At 35.5% G+C, this 25,104-nt stretch overlaps 1 protein-coding gene across 1 annotated transcript in view; it reads right to left on the bottom strand.

Moving 5' to 3' along the window:
• Window positions 1-277: 277 nt before the first annotated feature.
• Fuca (alpha-L-fucosidase) overlaps window positions 278-25,104 on the bottom strand; it is a 99,552-nt gene continuing 74,725 nt past the window's right edge. The window contains exons 7-8 of the mRNA XM_090395418.1: window positions 18,996-19,166; window positions 278-917 (exon numbers count right to left, since the gene is read on the bottom strand). Of these exons, the coding sequence (XP_090251544.1) occupies window positions 635-917; window positions 18,996-19,166 (454 nt within the window). The 3' untranslated portion in view covers window positions 278-634. The remainder of the gene's footprint in view (window positions 918-18,995; window positions 19,167-25,104) is intronic.

The raw sequence follows: 25,104 nt of genomic DNA, 5'->3' as shown, positions 1-25,104 counted from the left end.
CGAAAATACGAGCTCATGGGTACAGCTCCTGTCTTTCAAGTAGTGCAAACCAAGGCAACTCTGGTTGTTTTATGTTTTCACGAGTTCTCTGAAAAATTTCTAAACATTTAGTTTCTTTCAATATTTGGCTATAAAATATGAATGGATCTATAATACCCTCCATTATAGTATATAGAAATATATTTATATTTTTAATAATAATAAATATAATATGAAAGAATCGATTTTGTTACAAAATAACATGTCATTTGTAGAAAAGTAATACATGAATACGAGGAAGAGAAGAAGTTATTCTTTATTATCAATTACTGTAGAAATAATATTTACACGAAGCAAACTGAATCATTTAGTGGGATATCTAACAGAAGGTAAACAAGACTAATCAAAATAAACGTGTTTAAAGTTTAGTAAAGTAATTCACAATTTGAACAGATCTTAAGAAGGTCCTTCACCAGTTCAGTCTATCATCCATTCTGCCTGATTATGAATATTTCTTTGGTAGTGCTTACATATTTAAATGTATTCCAAGGATGACGTGCAAGTATGTTAACTGGACTGTGCATTTTATCATTCTTTCATTACTAAATGAATTCGTATCCCTTTAATTTTTTTATAGAATGGGATATATTTGTTACTATCCAGTTTTACTGAAGCGAAAGGCTGATTGCTCTTCGACTTTTAGTACCCAGGCCCACTGACAAGGTAAAATATCGGGGGTAAGAGCTGGAAAGTATACATAAGTATCTTCGGATGATCCTCGTTTCCATGTGAGATTCCCTTTAACCCCTAGCATCGATATTTTAGCACTATCTTCTTCGATGTTCAGAGCTCCTAGATGGAGAACGTTATACTTGGGCCAGTCCAATACGATGACATAAACAATTGAATTGGGCCCATCGCTTGGCTTTGATGTGTACCTATAATCATGAAAAAAAAAATGCACATCAAGATCAAAAAAATAAAAAAAGTTTAAAAGTTCATTTAAAATTTGTGAACACTTTTTTACAAAAATTAATTTCAGAAAGTAAGTAGGTTTAGTGAATGTATCTTACTTTTTCTTAAAATATTTTGTTTTAATTTCAAGCATTCAGGTCAGCTTATATGTATTATATTTAGAAGTAATTATCTTGTTGATTTTGTACTGTATTGAATCGTTTCCTTTATTTTGAGCCTTCTTAAAAATATTGAATCGTTTCCTTTATTGTGAGCCTTCTTAAAAATATTTCCACAACCCATGTCATCGGTCTGTTATCTTTAACGCGATATATCTTTTATTTAACACAATATTTTAACACGATATTTTAAACAAAAATCCTATCGCTTTCCGAAATCAAATCGATTACCTCTTCTACAATGGTATTTATATAAAAAAAGGGTGTATAAAAATATTTTAACAAACATTTGAGATAAAATCTTATTTTTTTCCGTTACGTATTATTTTACAATATTCTTTATGTTATTATTTTTTAACTTCATCATTATTTAAAGGTTTAGATTTAAATAAGGCTGAAACCCTATGGGAAACTCATCATAAAAATTACGGACAATGAGATATTTCGAATTTATTAGACAAAATGCATACCGAGAAAGCTGGAACATTTTCACACTTGACGTCCGTTGATGCCGTATGATCACTCCCGTACCTGACTGGAGTGAAGCGGGAGGGTTACAAGATGCCCTTCCACACCGAGATAGCAGGTCGAAGAAATCTGCATGACTATCCTCATTTGAAGTTTTTTTTCCCTTTTGTATTCATGTTTTTAAGAACTAAATCATACATTATGTATGGATTTAGATTTAAATGAACAAAAAAAGCAATTTATACTTTTTTTTCTCATAAAAACTGTATATAAAATATTAAAAAAAAAGCAGTTCAGAAACTTCGCTTACCTATTCTTTGTTTCAAAATACGTGACATTTTTTAGTTGTTTTTCTCACACAAATACACAAAAAATTCTTTTAAAAAGGAAGACAAACACATTTCTCACAGCTACCGTTTTCTGAACTTTGCTGTATTGTTCTGTGGCTTTCAATCAAAAGCAAATGTAAACATTTTTTTCCCCTCTCGAACTCTACACTTTGTGTCAATATTATTTTATCCAGGGTTTGAACATGCTCTGTCAAAAAGTTATTTTTTGTGTGTTTTTCATTCTGTTTCCATTTTCATTGAGAGCTGCAGATAATCTAAGATGGAAAAACAGTATGGGAAGTGCTAGTTCTGTTACTCTTGCTTACGTTCTTAGTTTGCCTTCGGTTATGTAAATAGATATTACTGCTGCAACATTCACATTTAGATATTTTTTTTTACACCGTGTTGCAATATTTATCAAAGAATTGGGTAGACAATCAAAGAAGAAAGTATTTACTATTAACGTAAATGAAATTTAAACTATAATCCAAATTCTGAAGTTATACCTGTGTTTATCTTTTTTATTTCTTTTTTTACTACGAAATGATAGTTCTTTTATTAGGAAAATAATGACAATAATAATGGGGAAAAAATAGAGAGCCTGGGTGCAATTTTATTAATCTAACTTGACATAATTTTTTTTTTTTTTTTTTTTTTTAAATAACGAAACCTGTGATGCGATCTTTTTTTTTTTTTTTTTTTTTTTTTTTTTTTACTTCTGTAGTACGTTATGCACGTTTAATGAGATTCTATTGTAATCATGCGCCCTAACCGTATGTTATTCCTATTATTGTTTAAAACTACTGTACTGATGATGTCCTAAGATATTTAGGATGAAACCTAAGATATTTAGGATGAAAATTATTTACAAGTAAATAATTTTCACTGTGGTTAATACGTGTGTTTCTTTTAATTATAACTTGACAAAAGAAGTTAATCAAACAGAATTTCTACTTTTTTTAATCTTTTCATTTGCAGCTTTTCTCTGTATATAAAAACAACCGATTTTTCATCACATCCAATCGGGATTAGGGAAAAACATCATAGTGATATATTCCACCGTTGATTCAGCTAAAGATAGGATAAATTCTTGTATATGACATATGTTTAATACCAAGACTAGCGAAAGACGTTAACATCAGCACGTTAGAGTACTAGCGAACATTCACAATGTTTAGTATTGCATTATATGGTCGTTAGCGGGCTCGCTCTATTTCCTTCAAAATTAAATTATGGTCTCGGGGTTTCTATTTATAGCAGCACTCCGCATTTATCACTACCATCACAGCTACTTTTCTAAGTTGATTTTTATTTCGTATATATTTCATAAAGAAAAGAACTCTGCATGATCTCTAACGAGCTAAGAATTTCCGCATTTAAGCAAGGGTCCTTGAACCGCAAACGGCTGAAGCAAAGCTCAATGCCGCCTACATGTAGACTTTGCCGGTTCATGAGTATTTGACTCAAGTTTATAAGGCAGAATATTGGAATAAGCGAATGACAACATGACGTTTCATTTTAAATGCACAGAATTTCTTCAGGTGTAAATAAACAAACTAGTATACAAAACATTAAGGACTAAGAAATGGGGACAACTATTATGCAGTTGTAGAAGATACTTATGTTATTGAAGTTCGTTCATAGTTCTAACCTAAGAATATATCATCGACGTACCTTTTCCATAATTTTAGTTTATGATGGTATTCTTCTAGGACCTTGTTTTCGAATGTTTCCATATAAAAATTTACTAAAACTGGAGAAACAGGACTGCCCGTGGCTATACCAGAGTTCTGTTTGTATACTGCGTTTTTATATTTGAAGTATCCAGATGAAATACAGTGTTTGAGGAGTGCTATAACTATCTCGGAGAGTTTATCTTGTAGCAGTGCAAATAGATCACCAGCAGGAACATTGGTAAACAAAATAACTACATCAAAGCTTGCTAAAATGTTATGTTGTGTCAACGTAGCGAAAAATCTGCGAGTTTTTGGAAATAGCATTAGATCCTAAACATCCAAATATTAACCAAAGTATTAACTTGTCTGAGATGTGAATGTGTAAACAAGCACAACGTTTTGAACATTAGAAATGTTATAAAATAAGACCAGCCACTTCCATCACTGCATAACAGTTATCACCTTCATTAGTCCTTACTGTTTTGTCTACTAGTTTGTATGTTTACACCTGAAGAAATCCTGTGCAATTAGGAAGAATTTCGTGTTGTCAATGAAAATAAATATCATCTTATTCTGGTGTTCTGCCTTATAACCTTTAGTCATGGCTCTCACTGATGAAACCTTAATAAAGGTCGAAACTGGTCTGGGTAGTGGCCCTCTCATTATGCATAGATTATACATCATGGTTCATATACTAAGGCAAGTGAAGTGAAGCATATATATGCAAGTATTTGCTTACCTGGATAATAAATTAAAATAAAATATATCATTTCTTGGTTTTGCATTCAACTCTATTTTAATGGGGGAAAATTAGGATTAATACCCTTGGAGGGTAATGGATGGCAATGCTGTAGCCAATGAAGTTCTAACTGAGGCTCGGCTATTGCTGTTACCCTCCTACCATGATCAGAGCTTTAATAGCTCAATAACACCTTATCCTTAAACTGTCCTTTACAGATAACGGGGAAGATGAAAAGCATTCTTGCTTCGCCCCTTTAAGGCAGTCCTTATAAGGAAAAATACTATTTTAATGGACATACCTCCACGACAAACATCCTCAAGCTGCAAAGACTACAGAACAAGTGCCCGGTGGATCTGGGCGTTCACCAGGAACGCCCAGATCCACCGGGACACAAATATCCCCTACATCTCTCCACCACTACGCTCCCTAGCAGAAAAATTCTTTATGAAGACATCTACGCATCCAAACCAACTAATACAATAAGCAGGAAACTATGACGGTAATGGCCACTGGAAACATAAAAGACCCAAAGCCATCCTAACACTCAACGACATGTAACCACTTCTGCCCACTCAGAGCGAGCTAAAATAGCTCAGAAATCTCTCCCATCACTGCTCCCGAAACAGACAACAGGGAATATAAAAAGCGTCGAGCTTCACCCTCTGCGCCATATATGTCCTGCGTGCTATTTTAATGAAGGAGTTACAGTTGTGATGCTTGATCGATTCTGTGTGTACGATAGTCTTTCTAGTCATGTTGTGATTTTGATCATGAATGACTTTAGTTTAGACGCCAATAAAAATGTTTTTTGGTAAGTACTATTATTCAAAAACTTTAAGTGCAAATTTTTGCTTCCTATGCTGGTAGATCGTTTTGATCTACGGAATATTTATATAGGGTTCTAGGATCCACTTTAACTTTATTCTAACAAGACTTTTACCTCCATTCAAGCATGACAAAACCTCTTAATGAAACCATATTCGAAGAGGTATACAGAGAATTTCTAAGATTAGGAAAACTACTGAGCGACGACTAGCCAGGGAAAGTAAAGCTGTTGGATACATTCCCTCTTACAGCAGTCACAGAAGACAGGATGGACGATTTAAATGACACAAATATGCTAACTCAACCGGAATTAGGACACTCCATAAATCTAGAGGATGCTGCATCCCTAGATAGCATCCAGCAGTTTTTGGAACCCAACACAGAATTCCAAATAGTCAAAAAGAAAAGAAAAATCTCCTCTACTGCAGATGCACCCAAAACAGCGGAGAAAGAACCTGATAGTGAACCTAAAGAAAGTGTACTCCCAGTCATCCTAAGGGCCAAGGAGCACTGCACGTCTGTTGCATCCGCGCTGAAATCTTCAGATATCACTTTCTCGAAAGCTACAAACACAGAAGAAGGGATACGTATACAGCCGAAAACATCGTCAGACTACAGAAAAATAACCAAGTTCCTATACAACAACAACAACGACCTGCCATACCACACATTTGCTCTCAACAGTGAGAAGAATCTAAAAGTGGTATTAAGAGGGGTAACTGAAACAATACAGATAGAAGAAGTCACAGAAGACCTCCAGTTAAGTGATTTAGCCCAATTAAAGTCAGCCGAATGCGGAGAGCTGATAAAACATTCTATTTCCTAATTTTAGTGGAAATAAGTAAAGACCAAACAAATATATACAATCTCCAGATCCTTTGTGAGCTAGTCATAAAAGTAGAAGCATCAAAACATAAATGAACTACAACCCAATGTCATAGATGCCAGAAGATTGGGCACGCACAACGATGCTGCAAGGCTGAATTTCGTTGAGTGAAATGTGGTGGCAAACAAGCAACAAATGAATACCAAACACTCAGCACACATCCAGCAAAGTGTGCAAATTGCGGAGGCCCACACTATGCAGACTATAGGGGCTGCATAGCATTTCTTCAAAACCAAAAGACACAACTCAAAACCAGTAAACCTACACAAGAACGCGTGTCACCCCATCAAACCACAGTCTCCACAACGGATGGAAGATCGTATGCTGAAGTTACAAAATCAACCACAGCAAACCAACAAACCTATCCTACTGAACATAACAAATCACATTGGTGAAATGCTTGCTGAACTCCGACAAACCAACCCAACTCAAGAAGCCAGGGATATCATCATAAGGCATGTCACTCCTTGTTGAAATCCTGAATGGATAAGGCTAAAAGAAAGCCAAAATCACTACAGGTTGTTAACTGGAATGCAAAAGGTCTATCAAACAAATTACAGGAGTAGCAGGAGTTTGCAGCAGAAACTCAAGCAGACATCTTCCTCATAAATACATATGGAATAGAAATACATATGGAAAACACAAGCAGCATCAGGATATATGTAGCTTAACCCCCTTCCCCCAAAGAAAACACTCCTTGAATCTGACGTACATGTGATACTAAATACAGGCAGAGCAGTGATTATAGCTGGAGACTTTAATGCCAAACATTCAGTTTGGAATAGCAGAAACTCAAACATTAACGGAAGAATACTCAACTCTTATACCACTTCACGAAACATAACAGTGATGGGACCCACTGAACCCACACACTACGGAGAAACCGGACGTAGTGATGTACTAAATATAGCTGTATTAAAAAACATAGCGCACAGCTATCAAGTACAAGAAATCAACGACTTAAGTTCCGATCACAACCCCATCATATTCCATACAAGATTTAACAGAAAACACCACCACATTTATAAATTGGAAACAACTTACCTCAGCCTTCCAGGAAAACCTTGGCCCAATACCGCATATAACATCCACCGAAGATATAGAAAAAAGCAGTGAAAACTCTTGAAAAACAACTACTGACAGCGATAACACAGGAAACAAATATAACCAAATGTGCACCATCAAATAAACTTCCAGAGAATATAAAAGGTCTTGTCCAAGCGGATAAACAAGCAGTTAACAGAGCAACAAACCAGGTTCGGTATGCCCTAAAGGATTACCGTAACCAACTCTGGAATAACAAAATTCACCAATTAAACACAGAGGATCAGTCAATATGGAGAATGATGAGATCACTCCGTTCGAAGCGTTTTACATTTCCTCCAGTCCAAAGTGAATCTAATGTTGTCTAAAACGACGAGGAAAAAGCTGAAGCATTTGCAGACAGCCTAGAAAGACAATGCAGCCCCAATTATATCGATACAGATATAAATGTCATAAGAAAAATTCACACCCAAGTATGTAAAATAACTCAAAACGCTTCACTTCAATTCAACAACAAATCCGTGTCACCAACAGAAATATATAAGATCTTAAGAAAACCAGATAACAAAAAGGCTCCGGTTCCGGATGGAATAACAAACAAGGTGCTCAAGCTACTTCCCCGCAAAGGGGTTATGCATCTGGTAGCCATCATTAATGCCATTCTTGAGTTAAATTATTTTCCAGAGCGATCGAAACTTGCTGACGTTTTCCTAATTCCCAAACCTGGAAAAAATACACAGTTTCCTGAAAATTATAGACCGATCAGCCTTCTTTCATGCGTAGGTAAGATAGCCAAACGGGCTATACGCACACGGGTTCAAGAGGTAGCAGATATCAACCATGTCATTCAAGACGATCAATTCGGCTTTAGGAAATATCACTCCACAACGCAACAAATTTACAGTGTTGTCGAATATATCACCCAATGGTATGAATGGCACCAACACTCTCGCGCAGTCTTCCTGGATATCACTCAGGCATTTGATAGAGTGTGGCATCACGGACTAATTTTTAAACTACACAAAGTTGGTATTCCATTACCACTAGTTCTACTTATCAAGTCATATCTGAATAACAGAAAATTTAAAATAAAACTCATCAGATCCACAGAGTGGAGAATCACGACTGGAGTCCCTCAAGGTTCTCTGCTATCTCCCCTACTCTTCTCCATATACACGGCAGATCTCCCCAAATTATCCCCATCTATCACCCCTCTATATGTCGATGACACTACCATTATAGCCAGATCCCATCGTCCACATCTGTCCCGAATCAAGTTGCAGAGAGCAGTCAATGAATTGGAGGATTGGTACACCAAATGGCGTATCGCAATTAACCCAGGAAAAAGCTCTGCAGTACTTTTCACCAGATGTAAATCAGAACGATACAAGCATACAAATGTTTGATAAAATCAAACATTTGTACAATTCTATTGTACAAATTCCCTTGGTACAATTCTATCAAATATATGGGAGTTCATTTTTATAGACGTCTAAATTTCAAGTCACATATAGATAGTGTCACCTATAAAGCAAGTCCGACCATAGCACAGCTGTATCCACTTTTGAATAGGAACAGCTTTTCAAATCCTAAGCATAAACAACAAAATCCTCCTTTTCAAATCGGTAATCAGACCACAACTAACTCACGCCTCTCCAATCTGGGGTCACACACAGCTAAAAGCAACATCAACAGATTACAGATAATCCAGAATAAATGCCTAAGAAAGGCATTTAATGCCCCCTGGTTCATCAGAAACATCCAGTTACACCAAGCAGCAAATCTTCCAGACAACAAGACTTACATGATACGCATTGCAGAGAAATTCTTCACAATCACAGATAATCACCCAAATCAGCTAATTCAATAGACAGCGAACTGCAAATCCTCAGATTGTTTCAAACATAAAAAACCGAAATCCTCCATCGCAAGAGAAAGCTGATACAGCCACAATGCTCACAACGAGCGAGTAAATTACCCACAATAATCCCATCACCCATAAACTAAAATCCAGATGAAGGGATGAAGAGTCAAGGACAGAGTCCATCAATCAATTAAGTTAAAAGTTCAATTAAAATTAAAATATTAAAATTAAAAAAAATCCGTCAACGAATTTTATTGATATTTTCATATGACATGAGTAGCTGAAGGGTAAAGATTCTGTTTTATTTATACTCGAGAGGATATAATCTTTAGAAATATTTTAACAGAAAATCGATTGCTGATTATTCATAACATTTCTCGATCGTTTATTAACATTATGGTTAAAGTCCAAAGATTTTCGATCAGCAACACAATAAATTTGAAATATTTTATTATTCGAAATGGATGCTCGAATAAACTTTGAAGTCCGAGCCGTAGTTTTTGCTTTGTTAGCAAAGACTTTGAATATTCATTGATTCAGTGACAACATTATGTTTCAAAAAAAGTTAAGTTTGTTCTTTATATCCAAAAGTCATACAGTAGCAACACAAGTTTGGTTACGTTAACCTATTTGTGCACCGGATGTGACAGAAAAAGAGGATTATGTCCACCTCAGCTGTTATAGCCTGACTACAACATCGAGATGTCACTGGCCTTCTTTTTTTGAAAATCCCTCTTCAAGGTTAGAAGAAGTTTTTTTTTTTTTTTTTTTTTGTTCGCTGCAACTAGGGCAGCAGCAGTTCTCTTCAGCTAGATCAGCAACTGCGTTCTTTTATCCCATAATAACACAGCCGTTGTTTCATTGGGCCTCTCCTTCAGAAGATCGATGCTCAAAATAAACCCTTCGCTAAGAAACTAGATTTATCAAATTCATGAAGTCCTCTTTTCACAAGTTAAAAATAAAGTGACTAAAGCGGTCTGACTTATCAATTCAGTTTGATTAAATAAGTGAAGAATTCACTTTTAAATGCCAAAATGTTTTCCTTTATTGGATATTTTTATTATTATTATAAGGGGCGATTCGTGCATAGACACTGCAGAACTGCAGCACCCTCAGTTTTCACGATATATAAATATATTTATTAATTTATTTAGATTTGCTTGTAATATTTAATTTATCACCAACAATCCTATACAATTCTCTCATTTTGTATAAAAAATAATAAAAATCCATCGTGTAGCACTTAGGAGGGCTAAGGAAGCTAGCAGCACTGTGTTTACCACAGTGTCGTATTGCTACACGCGCAAGCATTTGCACGTCATAGTGAGATGCGAGGTATGAGGGTAATGCGGCACTGTCCTTTTCACAGTTCCACTGTTGTTTATATGCAATTTGCGCCAGTAGTAGTGTTCGTAGTGCTTATGGTGTTTACTCCGTCTCTTTAAATATTTAGACATTACAATTAAAGGATTTAATTGTAATGTCCAATAATTGTAAATCTATTCCGTTAATTACAATTAAACGAATGGATTTTATTTTAAAGTAATTTTGAATTATACTAAACTATAATGTTATCGATAATAAACAATATTTTTTCATGCTTATTTTTTTTTTTAATTTTTACCATAATTTTTATGTTTATCCAAACACGTATACGCTGTACTTGCAGTGTGTATGTATATTTCGAAAGTTGCAGCACCCCCACGATTTCAATCCACGAGCTGCCACTGATTATTATTATTATTATTAAAAAGTAAAAGAATAAAATATTTTACAAATACAGTGAGTCTTCGTATCTCAGCTGGTTTCGACTATGTCCTTTAGATGGAAAGACCTGGGTTCAAAACCCGTCTAGGAACAGGAAGAACCTTTATCAGGGGATTTTATCTGAAGGGGAGTTAGCTGGTTTCATTCAGAGGTAGCAAAGGGTGTTTTTATACCGATATCTAGGAATTTTCTTCTCGCATGACGAGTAGCCAGGAAAATGCAGTCAATATACAAAACTACAGTATACAATCTGAAGAGTCTAGGCCTATGTTCAAATAAACATTTCATTAATAATCTTCCTGTATCTTGAAATGCGTAGAGGATTGAGAAGTACCCTAAATAAAACCAGCGAGATGCAGAATTTCAAAATCCACGATTATGAAACTTGTTCTTAATTTAGAAACAGTGGAATCGCTCATAAAGGTTATGGCAGGTCATTGTGTGATCAAAATGGTGTGCGCATTGATTTATGGGTTTAAATTGACAGCTCACTGATTTTTATTCATATTTAATTCTACACACTTCATTTTCATTCTCGAAGATCGAGAAAATGATTCTGTAAAAAACAATATACAATTTTTCTTTCAAAGCTGACCTTTTGACATTAGAGCCCTGCTAATCGTAGTCGCCTAATTTCAAGGATGTGCTTGAAAAAATGATGTGCCTCACACTACTTTCCTTTCTTTCGAACATGCATTTTGATTCGTATTCTATTTTATTGGTAAATGATGAATCTTGTTTATTTTCCGCTCGTAGTTGTTCATTTGGCGTAACAAATTCATTTCCCTCGCAGTCTCTACTATATCGGTTAGACTGGTCATACTTATAGATGTCAGACCATCAAATCACATCAATTTTCTATAATCTAAGAAATACTGTATTATTACTATTACTATTATTACTATTATTACGGGCAACTCCAGGGAGTCATTTGACTCATCGAAGGAGGCCCCAAATCATATTCATCACAACTATTCGACATTCATACAGTATCTATCATACCTCGCCTTAAACTCATTCACTGTCACAGCATCCACCACAGACTCAGGGAGCGCATTCCACTCATTCACTACTCTAAAAGTAAAGAACCCAGCTCTAACACCTTTACTAACCAAACTTTTGCCCAGTTTCCATGGATGTCCGCTAGTCCTCCCACAACCAGCCCTGTTCTCAAAAATATCTTCTGAATTAATTTTATAGAAACCCTTCAGTAATTTGAATGTCTCAATCATATCTCCCCTCCTCCGCCTATCAACCAATTTTTGCAACCCACAAATCCTCAACCTGTTCTCATACGGTTCATTCCACAGACCTACTATCATCTTGGTTACTCGCCTCTGGATCCTCTCCACCTCCTCCCCATCAAGAAGAAACCTAGGTGACCAAATCTGAGCACAGTAGTCGAGATGGGGTCTTATCAAGGCTCGATGCAGAGGAACAATAACCTGCTTGTCTCTGCTTGGCAACATATTCTTCAGCAACCAAGTGATTTGATGAGCTGATTTGGCCACTTTTTGTAATGTGTCCCCTAAATTTCAATTCCTTATCCACCAACATTCCTAATTCTCGTGCCTCATCAATTTCCTGGAGCACGGTTCTACCAATGCAGTAAACTGCTGCCAATCTTTTCACCCCAAAATGCGTAACCTTACATTTTGCCAGATTAAATTGACATCCATTCTCCTTAGCCCAGACCTCCAATCTATCCAAATCATCCTGCAAAATTTTGACGTCATCTGCATTCACTATTGCCCTACCCAACTTCGCATCATCCGCAAACAAATGAACTGTTCCTCTCAAATTGTGAAACATGGGAGTTGTTTAGGAAGATGATTTAACTGTCCAAGGTTTGACAATTTCGTCATTCTGTACCAGATGACTACTCTCTTTTTTATATTTATTTATTTTTGGAGTCTACAAAAAGTTTCTTGTTTGATCTTTAGATTAGGATTCCTGATTATATAACACTTAGCCCACCCACTTGGGATGATATTCACAAAGAGATCCACTAGATTGTTTATGGCAATGTAAAATTCCACTGAATAAAAATCTTTCAAATTTGAGAACCCATTCAAAGAATGTTTTGAAGTTTGACAATCGAACCAAACTGGAATCATAATAATTGTTTAAAAAATTCGTAAAATTTGTAAAAATTCTAGGAAGTGATCATGTATTTATATATGTATATGAGGATATATATATAGAGAGTAAAACTCCGTTTTTACGTTCCTGGAATTTACGTTTTCCTGCCATTTACGTCATTTTCCGTTGGTCCCGTCTTAAGGCCTATTCTTACGATATATTGTTTTCCCGCCATTAACAACTTGATGTGGACGTTATTTCCAGTGATTTGGGTTTTTTTCTCGGCTGGCAATACTGATTTTCGAATCAATTTCTGCGGACATCTGCACATTTTTGTTCCCAGGTGGCGTTGCCGTCGGCTGTAATTTCGTTTCCGCTATCACGGTGACTTGCACGCTTGCAGCAGTAATGTAGTGATGAGCGATACCGTGATTTTTCAATCACAGTACGAATTGATATTGCAAAATTTCTGCTACGTAATTTAGCGTGTGAAAGTTGCTTTGCGGTGGTGGATTATCCATGCTAGTAACATGGAGAAAAAAGACAGAAAATGTATTTCGGTAGAAGAAAAGATGGCAATTCTGCGACGTGTAGATTAGCATGCCGGAATACGTGTACATTTAGCAAAAGATCTTGGACTCTCCGTGTCCACTTTGAACACGATAGTAAAAAAGAGGTCAAGCATTGAACTCAATGCAAAGCAATCTGGCGCTATGTCAAAAAAAAAAAACGGAAAGCAAAAACAATCAACAATTAAAGATTTTTTTTTTAAATAGATAAATGTAATTGTTAATTCATTTATTTTCAGTTATTAATTTTTTTTAATCTAGTATGTAGATTCACATACTAGCAGTACGTCATCTTTCAGCCTTTTTTAAATGTTTTTTTACATTTCCTGCTATTTACACTTTTTTCCACCAGTCCCCTGAAAAGTGTAAAAAAGGGGTTTTACTGTGTGTGTGTGTATATATATATATATATATATACACACACACACACACACACACACATATATATATATATATATATATATATATATATATATATATATATATATATATATATATATATATATATATATATACAGGGTGTTCGGGATAAATTTGACATATTTATAATTAATTATATCACACACACACACACACACACACACACACACACACACACACACATATATATATATATATATATATATATATATATATATATATATATATATATATATATACAGGGTGTTCGGGATAAATTTGACATATTTATAATTAATTATATTTTTCCGTAAGTTACATGTATTAACACACACTTCTCTTCATTTAAAAGTTTGGACCCTTCTTCATTCATATACAAGATGTCAGAAAGGATGGATAGCTGGAACCCACCTGAATCATGGAAGAGAATAACTTGTATCATGATGATTCGTGCCCGCCATCAAAATAAGGATATTACGACTGCTGCCCAATGCTCCCTGAATACAGTAAAAACAATCAGGCATGAACTAGAGACTTGCAATGGTGACTACGAGGATGTAGCAAGAAGAAAGATCCCTAGCAGACGATCTGATTGCGTTCGTACAGCAGAATTCCTCGCAAATCTGCAGGAACAGGTGTTGAAGAACCCTGGCATTGGAATTCGGGCTTTGTTCGTGGAGTTGCTAACTGTAGTCAAGCCCTGGATAACAAGGGTAGCCAATGGTAGGCCGTATGTATGGCAGCAGGATTCGGCCCCTTGCCACACCTCTGGGAAAAGTCAAAAATGGTTGTCTGAAAATTTCTACGACTTCACCAGTCCAAATGTTTGGCCTCCAAACTCCCCAGACCTTAACCCCATGGATTATTTTGTATGGGGTGCAGTTGAAAAAGACACCAATCGCACTTCCAGTAATACAAAAGCCCAGTTAATGGATAAAATTAAAACAGTTTTTGCGGCCCTTCCCAGGGAGACTGTAGCATCAGCTTGTTCGAGGTTCCGAAGCAGAATTGAAGCTGTGATCGATGCTAATGGTGGTTATTTTGAGTAAATCTTGTTGATAGTATTGTAATTAACTCTGCCTGTAATGTTTTTTGTCAATTCATTAAATTTAATAGATACAAAGAAGATTTTCTTTTTCCTTACGAAACTGTCAAATTTATCCCGAACACCCTGTATATATATATATATATATATATATATATATATATATATATATATATATATATATATATAAAATATTCATTAAAGCTTGATTTGCTTCCTCAGTCTTAAGAAAAGGCTGGTTATATTCCACTAATTCGAGCCCTACCCAAGGGCCTATGAGTTGGAAATACTTTCTGAAAATGAAAGCTGTACCGAACAAAGCGGTCTTTTACAGCTGCCCAATTTTTTATTCATCTAACTCGAGTGCTTCTAGATGTTTTTTCAATGTTTTAGGGATGGCGACTAAAGCACCTATTATTATGGGAACAACTTTCGTTTTCTTTTGCCAGATTCGTTCAACTTCGATTTGAAAATCGCGATACTTTGTAATTTTTTCATTTTCTTTGTCGTCAATCCGACTATCTCCTGGTACCGATATTTCGATAAACTTAACACCCTTATTTTCACTTTTTTCAACCACTGTAATATCGGGTGTATTACATTCCAAGCTTTTGTCAGTCTGGATTTTGAAATCCCAGAGTATTTTAGCTTATTTCATTCTCAACCACTTTCTGGTGAACTTTATGCTTCCAATAGTCTTTAGATACTTCAAACCCATACTTTTTACATAAATGCCAGTGGATTATCTTAGCTATGTTATCATGCCTTTTACGGTACTCGATTTGTGCAATTTTGCTGCATCCATTTATAATGTGGTCTACCGTTTCTTCCTTTTCTTTGCACAATCTACATTTACTGTCTTCTTGAATGTTTTGTATTTTGGCCTTCATAACGTTGGTTTTAATGGCCTGTTCTTGTGCTGCAAAATTTCTGATTCTGTTTCTCTCTTTAGTGCTCCATTTCTCAACCATTGCCAGGTCAAGTTGCTGTTAGCGCTGTCCTCTATGCTGTGAAGGTATTTTCTATGCAATGCCTTATTGTTCCATCTTTCAATTCTCACTTTTACTTGGTTGGTTTTGTATTCCAATTTTGTCTCCATGGGTTTAAATATACCCGCTTTCCTTACCTCAATTAGAAATTTTTCTGTTGTTTGCTGCAGATAATTATTTAAATTTCGTTTTTCTTCTTCAATAACTTGCTTCACTTGTAATAATCCTCTACCTCCTTTTTTGCATGATAGATAGAACCTATCAATGTCACTGCGAGAATTGATGGCATGGTGATTGTCATTAAATTTCGAGTTTTTCGGTCTAAATATTCCATCTGTAGCTAGATCCATTCAACAATGCCTGCTGAATATCTCAGAACAGGTATGGCCCAGGTATTAATTGCTTTTATCGAATTTCCAGCATTAAGCATTGACTTACGGAATTTTCTTAGTCGTCTTATGTATTCTGCTCTAGTTCTTTCTTTGATCTTATTGTGCAGAATTTGTGTTGCTTCTAAACTTCCCAAATATTTATAGCTGTCTTCAAATTTAATTGCCTTGATCATTTCACCATCGAGCAGCTCGATTTCGTTCATATCTTCAAACTTTCCTCTTGTTATTCCAGCAATTGCACATTTGTCTAAGCCAAAATCCATTGATATATCTTGACTGAATATGTGCACAGTGTTAAGCAATCCGAGAGTTCATTCTCTGATTTTGCACATTTAGAACTTCAGATCGTCAGTGTATAAAAGGTGAGATATTTTTGCATTCTTTTGCGAGTTTGATAACCATGAGCAGTTTTATTCAAAATTCTAGTTAAGGGAATCAATAACAAGAAAAACAATAGAGGAGATAATGAGTCTCCTTGAAAGATACCCCTTTTTATATTTACCTGTCCAATTTCTTCTCTATTTAGAACCAACGTTGTTTTCCAGTTTTTCATGCTGGATTGCAAAAATATTTTACGTTTTCGCTAATACCGAATAGTTCTATGCATTTTAAAATCCAACTATGAGACACCGAATCAAACGCTTTTTTATAATCTATCCAAGCCATATGAAGGTTGGTTTTTCTACGTTCGCAGTTTTTCAGAATTATTTTATCAACCAGCAATTGGTCTTTTGTGCCTCTTGAATTTTTGCTATTACCTTTTTGTTCATTTGAGAAAAGACAATTTGCTTTAAGATAGCTGTATATTTTATCAGCTAGTATGCCTGTGAGTAGCCTAAAAGTTGTTGGCAGGCAGGTTATTGGTCGGAAGTTTTCTGGATTTGGACCTTTTCCTTTATCCTTTATGATCAAAAACGTTTTCCCTGCTGTCAGCCACTGTTCTTTGCTTTTCCTTCTAAAACGTCATAAAATTGGTTAGCAACTCTTTCGTGTAAACCAGTTAGATATTTCAACCAGTAGCCATGTAATTCATCCTTCCCGGGTGTTGACCAATTTTCTATTTTTTTAGCTTGCTTTAGAACATTTCAGTTGTTATTTTCAGTTGGTCCATTTTTCGTTTTTGAGATTTGTTCGTTATTTGATCAATCAACTTTGCCTTGTCATTGTGCCTCTTCGGGTTGTCCCATAGGTTTTTCCAAAACCTTAGTGTATTTATAAAACTTTTGTCTCTGGTATTTATATTTATATTTTCTTTAAGGTTATCATTCCTGTAGCAATCAATTTTCTTGTAAAACTGGTGCTGATTTGCGCGAAACATCGAATTTTGCTTGTACTGTTCAATGCACTATGTTCAATGCACAATACTGTTCAATGTGCACTGTATCTTCTTATTTTAGCTACAACTGCAACTATTGTTTGCTTCACTTCCTCTAATACTTCATCAGTAGGTCGTGTTCCAGTATTATATCTCTTTATGAGGTTATTTCGGATTTTTGTGTTTTTCAGCTACTTTTCCTTAAGGTTTTTCAAATTGCTCACGTCTTCTCTGAGTTTAAGAATTTTATTCTCCAGTCATTTTGGTTCCTAGCCATACTGCTTTTGGGTTCACTAATCTTATATCCTGATTCAGATGTTACAACGTAGGCTATTGAGTACATAAGTTGATTCGTTTGCCCAATTCCAGTAGGAATATCCCTTGCAGATTTATTGGCCTCTTGTAGAAGTTCCTTCAGTTTTTGTTTAAGTACTTGTCTCAATACTGGGAGCCTAACTCGTTCCTGGTTGCTGTTCATTTGCTGGATAATTTTTCTTGCGAGTACGTGTTCCTTATCTGATAGCTTCCTTTCAACTATTTGTATATTTTCAAAATTTTCAGCATTCTGCACGTTGGAATCTGGTTCTGCTCCATTCATATTCTTGGTCACTACAGGGTCAGTACGGTCTCCTTTTACAGCTTGAGGTTTCAGTGCTTCCAGCTCAAGTTCACTAAATACCTTGCGTGTGATAATGAATCTGCGTTGCTGCATCAGCCTATCGAATGAAATTTCAAAATTTGGATGTCGTTCAAGCCAAAGATTGGAACATTCGTTTCTGAAATCCCCTAACTGGTGGGATTGAACTGTAGAAGCACTGCATGACTTGTCGATTTTCAGCCACGCTCCACTTTTTCCTAGTAAATACTTTCGAGTTCTATGGATCTTGCTCCTGTAGCCTATTTGTCACTAGCTGTCCAGGAAGCCTAACATCCAGTGCGGTCCTTGGTAATCCGAGCGACGACTGATGCGGTATAGAGTTCTGATATATATATATATATCATTCGAGTCCTGGTCTTTCCAACCAAAGGGCTTTGTCTGTTTACAGGATATTTTAATCGACTTTTCAGAAGAAAGGTTATCTTAAACAGACTATTTCTAAAATTCTGTTTATCCACCTCCAAGCCATGACGAAGAGGTTAACGATGTGAAAAATTTGATTTCTCTTCCGTATATCAGCTCCATTTCAATCAAGTTGGCAAAAACTTCTCAACCTATATAAGATTCACACTTCATTTATTTCCCTAACGAAACTTTAATCCTGACTTCGCTGGCTAAACCGAAGCACAACAGATTACAGTATCCATGCGTGTGTGCTGTCATGACTCTGGCTGCAGTTATCTTTATTACGCTATATTGAACTTTATGCACCAGATATAAAGTCGTTACTAAGACGAACCCAGTCGTACTTTTAGAATTATTTTTTAATTTTTGTCATCTCTCGGCTGCATAGTCAGTCAAGATATTTGAATATATAATTAGCTATACATTACCATATTCTAGGTGTGAGGGTGTCATTCTGATATGTCCATGGTTTGGATTCATATATTGCTTCTCCGTTAACTTGGAGCCATTGACCGAGTTGTCTCAGTCTTTCTTCGAATATTGGCAAAATGCGGCCATCATGGGTTGGACCAACGTTAATTAATATATTTCCACCAGTGCTGAAAAATATTATAGGAAGTGCAAAGTTAATAGAAAATTAAATATTCCGATAATGAATGTTTAAATAAATGTTTAGTTTGTAATCATCTATTAAAATCACTTATTATGAACTAATAAGTTCATAATAAGTAGTCTACTTATTATGAAAGATATTCATAAACTAATTTGATTGCAATATTAATATAATTTTTAATTATTTTAATAATGAAAATTTTAAATTTTTATTACTAAAAATTACTACGAAATATTTTAGTACTAAATATTACTAAAATTTTAAATTTTAAATTAAAATTTTCTTCATTCTTTTAAAATATTACTCAATAAATCAAACACAGCATATTTTAATTTATATTATAAATTTACATATAATGTAAGAAACAAATTATTATTATTATTTTTTTTTTTTTGGTAGGAGAATCAATCGACTGTGAGATGCGGTGATTGATTCATTCAATCCAATACCCTTGGAGGGTAATGGATGGCAATGCTGTAGCCAATGAAGTTCTAACTGAGGCTCGGCTATTGCTGTTACCCTCCTGCCATGATCAGAGCTTTAATAATAGCTCATAACACCTTATCCCTACACTATCCTCTACAGATAACGGGGAAGATGAAAAGCATTCTTGCTTCGCCCCTTTAAGCCAGTCCTTATAAGGACTATTACTTGCTGGACCGAACCGAGTGAATCAAATCGACTGTGAGATGCGGTGATTGATTCATTCAATCCAATACCCTTGGAGGGTAATGGATGGCAATGCTGTAGCCAATGCAGATCTAACTGAGGCTCGGCTATTGTTGTTACCCTCCTGCCATGATCAGAGCTTTAATTGCTCAATAACACCTTATCCCTACACTGTCCTCTACAGATAACGGGGAATATGAAAAGCATTCTTGCTTCGCCCCTTTAAGCCAGTCCTTATAAGGACTATATTACTTGCTGGGATGACCAGAGGACTTCCAGGGTAACAAATGGCAATGCTGTAGCCAATGAAATTTTAACTGAGGCTCGGCTATTGCCGTTACCCAGCCATGACTAGAGCTATTTAGCTCAACAACACTCCATCCACACAGATTTTCTTCATTCAGATGACGGGATAAAGAGTCAAGGGCTCAGTCCATCGCCCAGTTCTTTTAAGAACTATTACTTGCTGGGGTGTGGACGTAGTCAATCGACCGTTAGATGCGGTGATTAATACCCTTGGAGGGTAATGGATGGCAATAAATGCTGTAGCCAATGAAATTCTCACTGAGACTCGACTATTGCTGTTACCTCCTTGCCGTGATCAGAGCTTTAATTACTTGCTGGATAGAGATGGTTATGCATAGAACATAGCCATAGTCCTTTTTAGGACTTCCAGAGTAACGAATGGCAATGACGTTTTAACTGAGGCTGGGCTATTGCCGTTTCTCAGCCATGACTAGAGCGTTCAGCTCAATAACATCCCGTCCACATAGATTTTCTTCATTCATATGACGGGATAAAGAGTCAAGGACTCAGTCCCTCTCCCAGTTTTTTAAGAACTATTACTTGGTCCCATCCACATAGATTTTCTTCATTCATATGACGGGATAAAGAGTCAAGGACTCAGTCCCTCTCCCAGTTCTTTTAAGAACTATTACTTGCTGAGGAAATCTGGTCTTTGGGTTATCGACCTTGAGATGCGGTGATTAATACCCTTGGAGGGTAATGGATGGCAATGCTGTAGCCAATGAAGTTTTAACTGAGGCTTGGCTATTGCTGTTACCCTCTTGCCATGATCAGAGCTTTAATAGCTCAATAACACCTTATCCGTACACTGTCCTCTACAGATAACGGGGAAGATGAAAAGCATTCTTGCTTCGCCCCTTTAAGCCAGTCCTTATAAGGACTATTACTTGCTTTCCACGTGTGGTGGCCGGACAAGAACAGCACTACTGTAGCTAATTCATGTCATAGGTTTCTTTCGGAATTTTGCTCCAGGTGAGGGGGGGGTGTTCCCTGGAAGAGCATTCTGAGACTCTGGGGGAGAGTGTTCTCCGGCGTGGGCCCATGAGGAACCATGTCGGTGGATGCTTTTCCCTGGAATATGAGCGGTTCTGCTCAGTTGTGGGGGGGGGAGCGGAACCAACGCTGAATTGGACGATCTTTCCGCCACTCATGGGGAGTGGTCAGGGATCGTCTTAATTTTTAGAAAGGGCTTTACTTAAAAATCGCCCCACTGTAGCTCATGCATGTCGTACGAGGCGACTAAAATGGGCACCTAGGGATGGTAATGGATTGCGATGCTGTAGTCAATGAAGTTTTAACTGAGGCTCGGCTATTACTGTTAACCTCCTGCCATGATCAGAGTTTATAGCACTATATGACCCCATCCATACATTTTCTTCTACAGATAACGGGGAATATGAAAAGCATTCTTGCTTTACCCATCTAGCCAAAAAAAAAAAAAATTATTATTATTCATTAAAAAGAAAGCAGGTCCATGATCAAATGAATCTGAAGAACAAATTCAACATTGTCTTGTAGGGAAACGTGAAAGACAAGCTCTAGAACATCAAACGGAAGTAACATTACGATTTTAGATACGATGCTTTAGTAGCTTTTTGCACCTCTTTTGTTCTAATCAATATTGGAAATATAGACTATGATGAAATAAGTATTTGAACAGAGTTATATTTTGTTTCATGCCTTGCAACCAAATATCCAAGACGATATCAAGGAAAAACAGCAAGAGAGGATTACCAAGAGATGATTAAGTTCTTCTCTAGCTGTTATTTACAGTATGCATATTGTAGGTGACTCCGAAAATAAATCTTGGTTTGCCATATATAATGGTTTAGGCTACATCTGATGAAAGACGTATACATATGTTTCATTCTAAAAAAAAACAGAGGATGTCCCAATAATTATTTCACTCATAATGTACTTAAAATATGCATCAAGTTTCAAAGTGAAATTTTGGAATTCTCATTTTCTGAAATGTGTTGCTCTGGTGGGTAGTTCTAGAATTGTTGTACTTGAAGTATTAATCAAGGAATTTTCAACAACAAGAATTAAAAAATATATATCAGAATATACCCCCCCCCCCCTTTCAAGTAACATCTTTTGGGATCGTCAATTAAGTTTGCAGACTCAGAAGTTTAGTCTACATTCACGATTAAAAGGCAAATAGATCATCCGTTTGTTTCATTATTATTATTTTCCTATAGGAATTGCAAATATATTTCGCAAGGTACAGAATAACACAAATGATGAATATTCCACAAACAATCCTGGTACAGGTACAGATATTTTCACTTCGCTACCATAGAATGATGTTTTCTTTTTTAAATGGAAATCTTAACTTTTATTTATAAATATTATTTCTTATTTTATTCTCCCCAATATAAGGTATCCTTCCCTCTTTTGAAAATTTTTATTTTTAACCAAAGAAAACTTGCAGTGAAAGATTAAAACTTAAAATGGCAATGCATTGTGAAACCTAGTGGGTGGCAAGATGGTTTAATGTTTCTGTCGCATAATATTACACTAGATTGGGAAATATTTTCTTTATATGAGGAAAGTATTTTGATTGCTTATCCCTGTTTGCCTCCCTTTATCCCGAACTTAAGGGGGGGGGGGGAAACATTGACCTGCGATCAGGGCCGGTTTAGACTTACTGAGGCCCTAAGCTATACAAAAGCCAGAGGTCCCCTACTGTTTTAAATTACATCAGCTGGTCTTTTTGTTTTTTTATTTGAGGCCCCGGCAGATTGCGAGGCCCTAAGCTGTAGCTTATACGTAAATCCGGCACTGCCTGCGATGTCCCTATTTAACATTTGTTTGTATTACCGATGACGTAATTCTTCATTCCCATGTGCGGGAAGCACGTGATATAGTTCTACTACTAAACATGGGGGACGAGAAGACTTTTCTTCCGAATATTTCTTTTTTCTATTATTACATTGCTGTTCATATTTATCAAGTTTTTATTTTTACCCCTATTTATTCTCTAAGCAACATTAAATACAACGCATTTGAAAATGAGCTCAAGAGTTTGGGGCGACCTAGAGGACATCTCATTTGTATGAAGATTTTTAATTTAAAGTTAATCCCTTAAAATATCACCGAGAGACACCTTCATCCCCACTCCAATTACAAACAAGTTTTGATTTTGAAATTTACAAATTCACATTTAAACTTTATTTTCTTTACCTCATTAATTACATAAGACCAAACCCACGCAAACCATTATTTTAAAACCCTAACATTGGTACTGAAGCGTATTGTTTTCATTACACACTTTTAAACATTTTAAAATTATTTATTCTTAAAGGTGATGTGTTTCCATACTTCAGTCGGAATGACCTTGGTTTGAATATTTCTTTTCTCTATTATTTTATTCCTGTTCTTAGCACACCAGAACTTTTATCCGGGGATGTCAATTGAAGGTGAGTTAGCTGGCCTCGTATGGAGGTGGAGAGGACTTTTTCCTCAGAAATTTAAACTTTTCATCCCAGGCAAACCAACCGAAGAACACACCTAACTAAAAGACATAACTAACTCTGACTTCATAGACATAGTTGCTTCGACGGTAATTCTAACCAGCCCAATATTAATCTGAAACATTCAATTTTTTTCTAAGCAAATACTTTGAGATGTTTCCCTCATCGCGTGATTTATTCTAAATGTACCTTCAAACCATTCCATGTAAATTACAAGATAAACATATTTTTTTCTCTTTGTGTAATTTTTTTGTTAAATATGCAGATTAAATAATTCATAATGAATTTAAATAAAAAAAATAATGATTAAAAAAACATACATTTTTAATAATAGTAATGTTAATAGAGTAATAAAATAGCAAGAAAAATTTAAAATTTAAAATATACACCATTTTTAAAATCATAATTAAAGAGATACTCAGTCCATCTCCCAGTTCTTTTAAGAACTTTAAAATTAAAATAGTTTTATGATTGAATGAATTTCAATCGACCGTGAGATGCGGTGATTGATTCATTCAATCCAATACCCTTGGAGGGTAATGGATGGCAATGCTGTAGCCAATGAAGTTCTAACTGAGGCTCGGCTATTGCTGTTACCCTCTGCCATGATCAGAGCTTTAATTTAATAGCTCAATAACACCTTATCCCTACACTGTCCTCTACAGATAACGGGGAATATGAAAAGCATTCTTGCTTCGTCCCTTTAAGCCAGTCCTTATAAGGACTATAAGGAAATTAAAATAGGTATGCGAGAATCTATGGATGATATTCGGGAAAATTTAAATGTAAATTACTGATTTAATTATCAGAAAACATTTTGATTAAATGATTATTATTTCCCTCCGAATTTTTTTAAAAAAGAAAAGGAAAGTTCTTTTTGTTGTGTAGTTGCCTGTTTTGAGTAAATCATACAAGTATTTGTTTTGTTAATGAACTCTTCTCATTTGTAATTCATATATACAATGAAGACTACTTGAATATATTTGCTTATAAATTACTTGATGAAATAGTTATAGTCTTAATAATCGCACAATCTGCTTCAGGATTATAGTTGATAGCTGAATATCATCGCAAGCGTCTCTTCAAAGTTCAGTTCACTTAGATGATCATCATAAGTTTTAATTAAGTTATATAATAACATGCATTTAGTGAAGTAAATTAGATCGTAAATTAATGCGAAACTACATATTTATTGTGAGGTATAGAACGCTCTTATTATCTTTAAAACTAGAACAGCAACTATAAAACAGTTTTGAAAATGCAAATAAATTTAAAGTGGCAACCCACACTTCTGTTTCTTAATATACAGACATTTATAATGAAACTCTATGTTCATGATCAGATTATTAGCAAATATTAATGATGCTGATGTTGTTTATTAAATAAACTGAATTTGTGTCAAGGACTCGTTCTCTCCAAGAATTTTGTTATATTACTTATATTTTAGTGCTAAACCAATAATCCATAAGTTAC

The sequence above is a fragment of the Typopeltis vanoorti genome, chromosome 7 (assembly GCF_054136105.1).
Source record: "Typopeltis vanoorti isolate ZY-2024b chromosome 7, IOZ_Tvanoo_1.0, whole genome shotgun sequence".
Lineage (NCBI taxonomy): Eukaryota > Metazoa > Arthropoda > Arachnida > Uropygi > Thelyphonidae > Typopeltis > Typopeltis vanoorti.
This window is presented reverse-complemented; position numbering and strand designations above follow the sequence as displayed.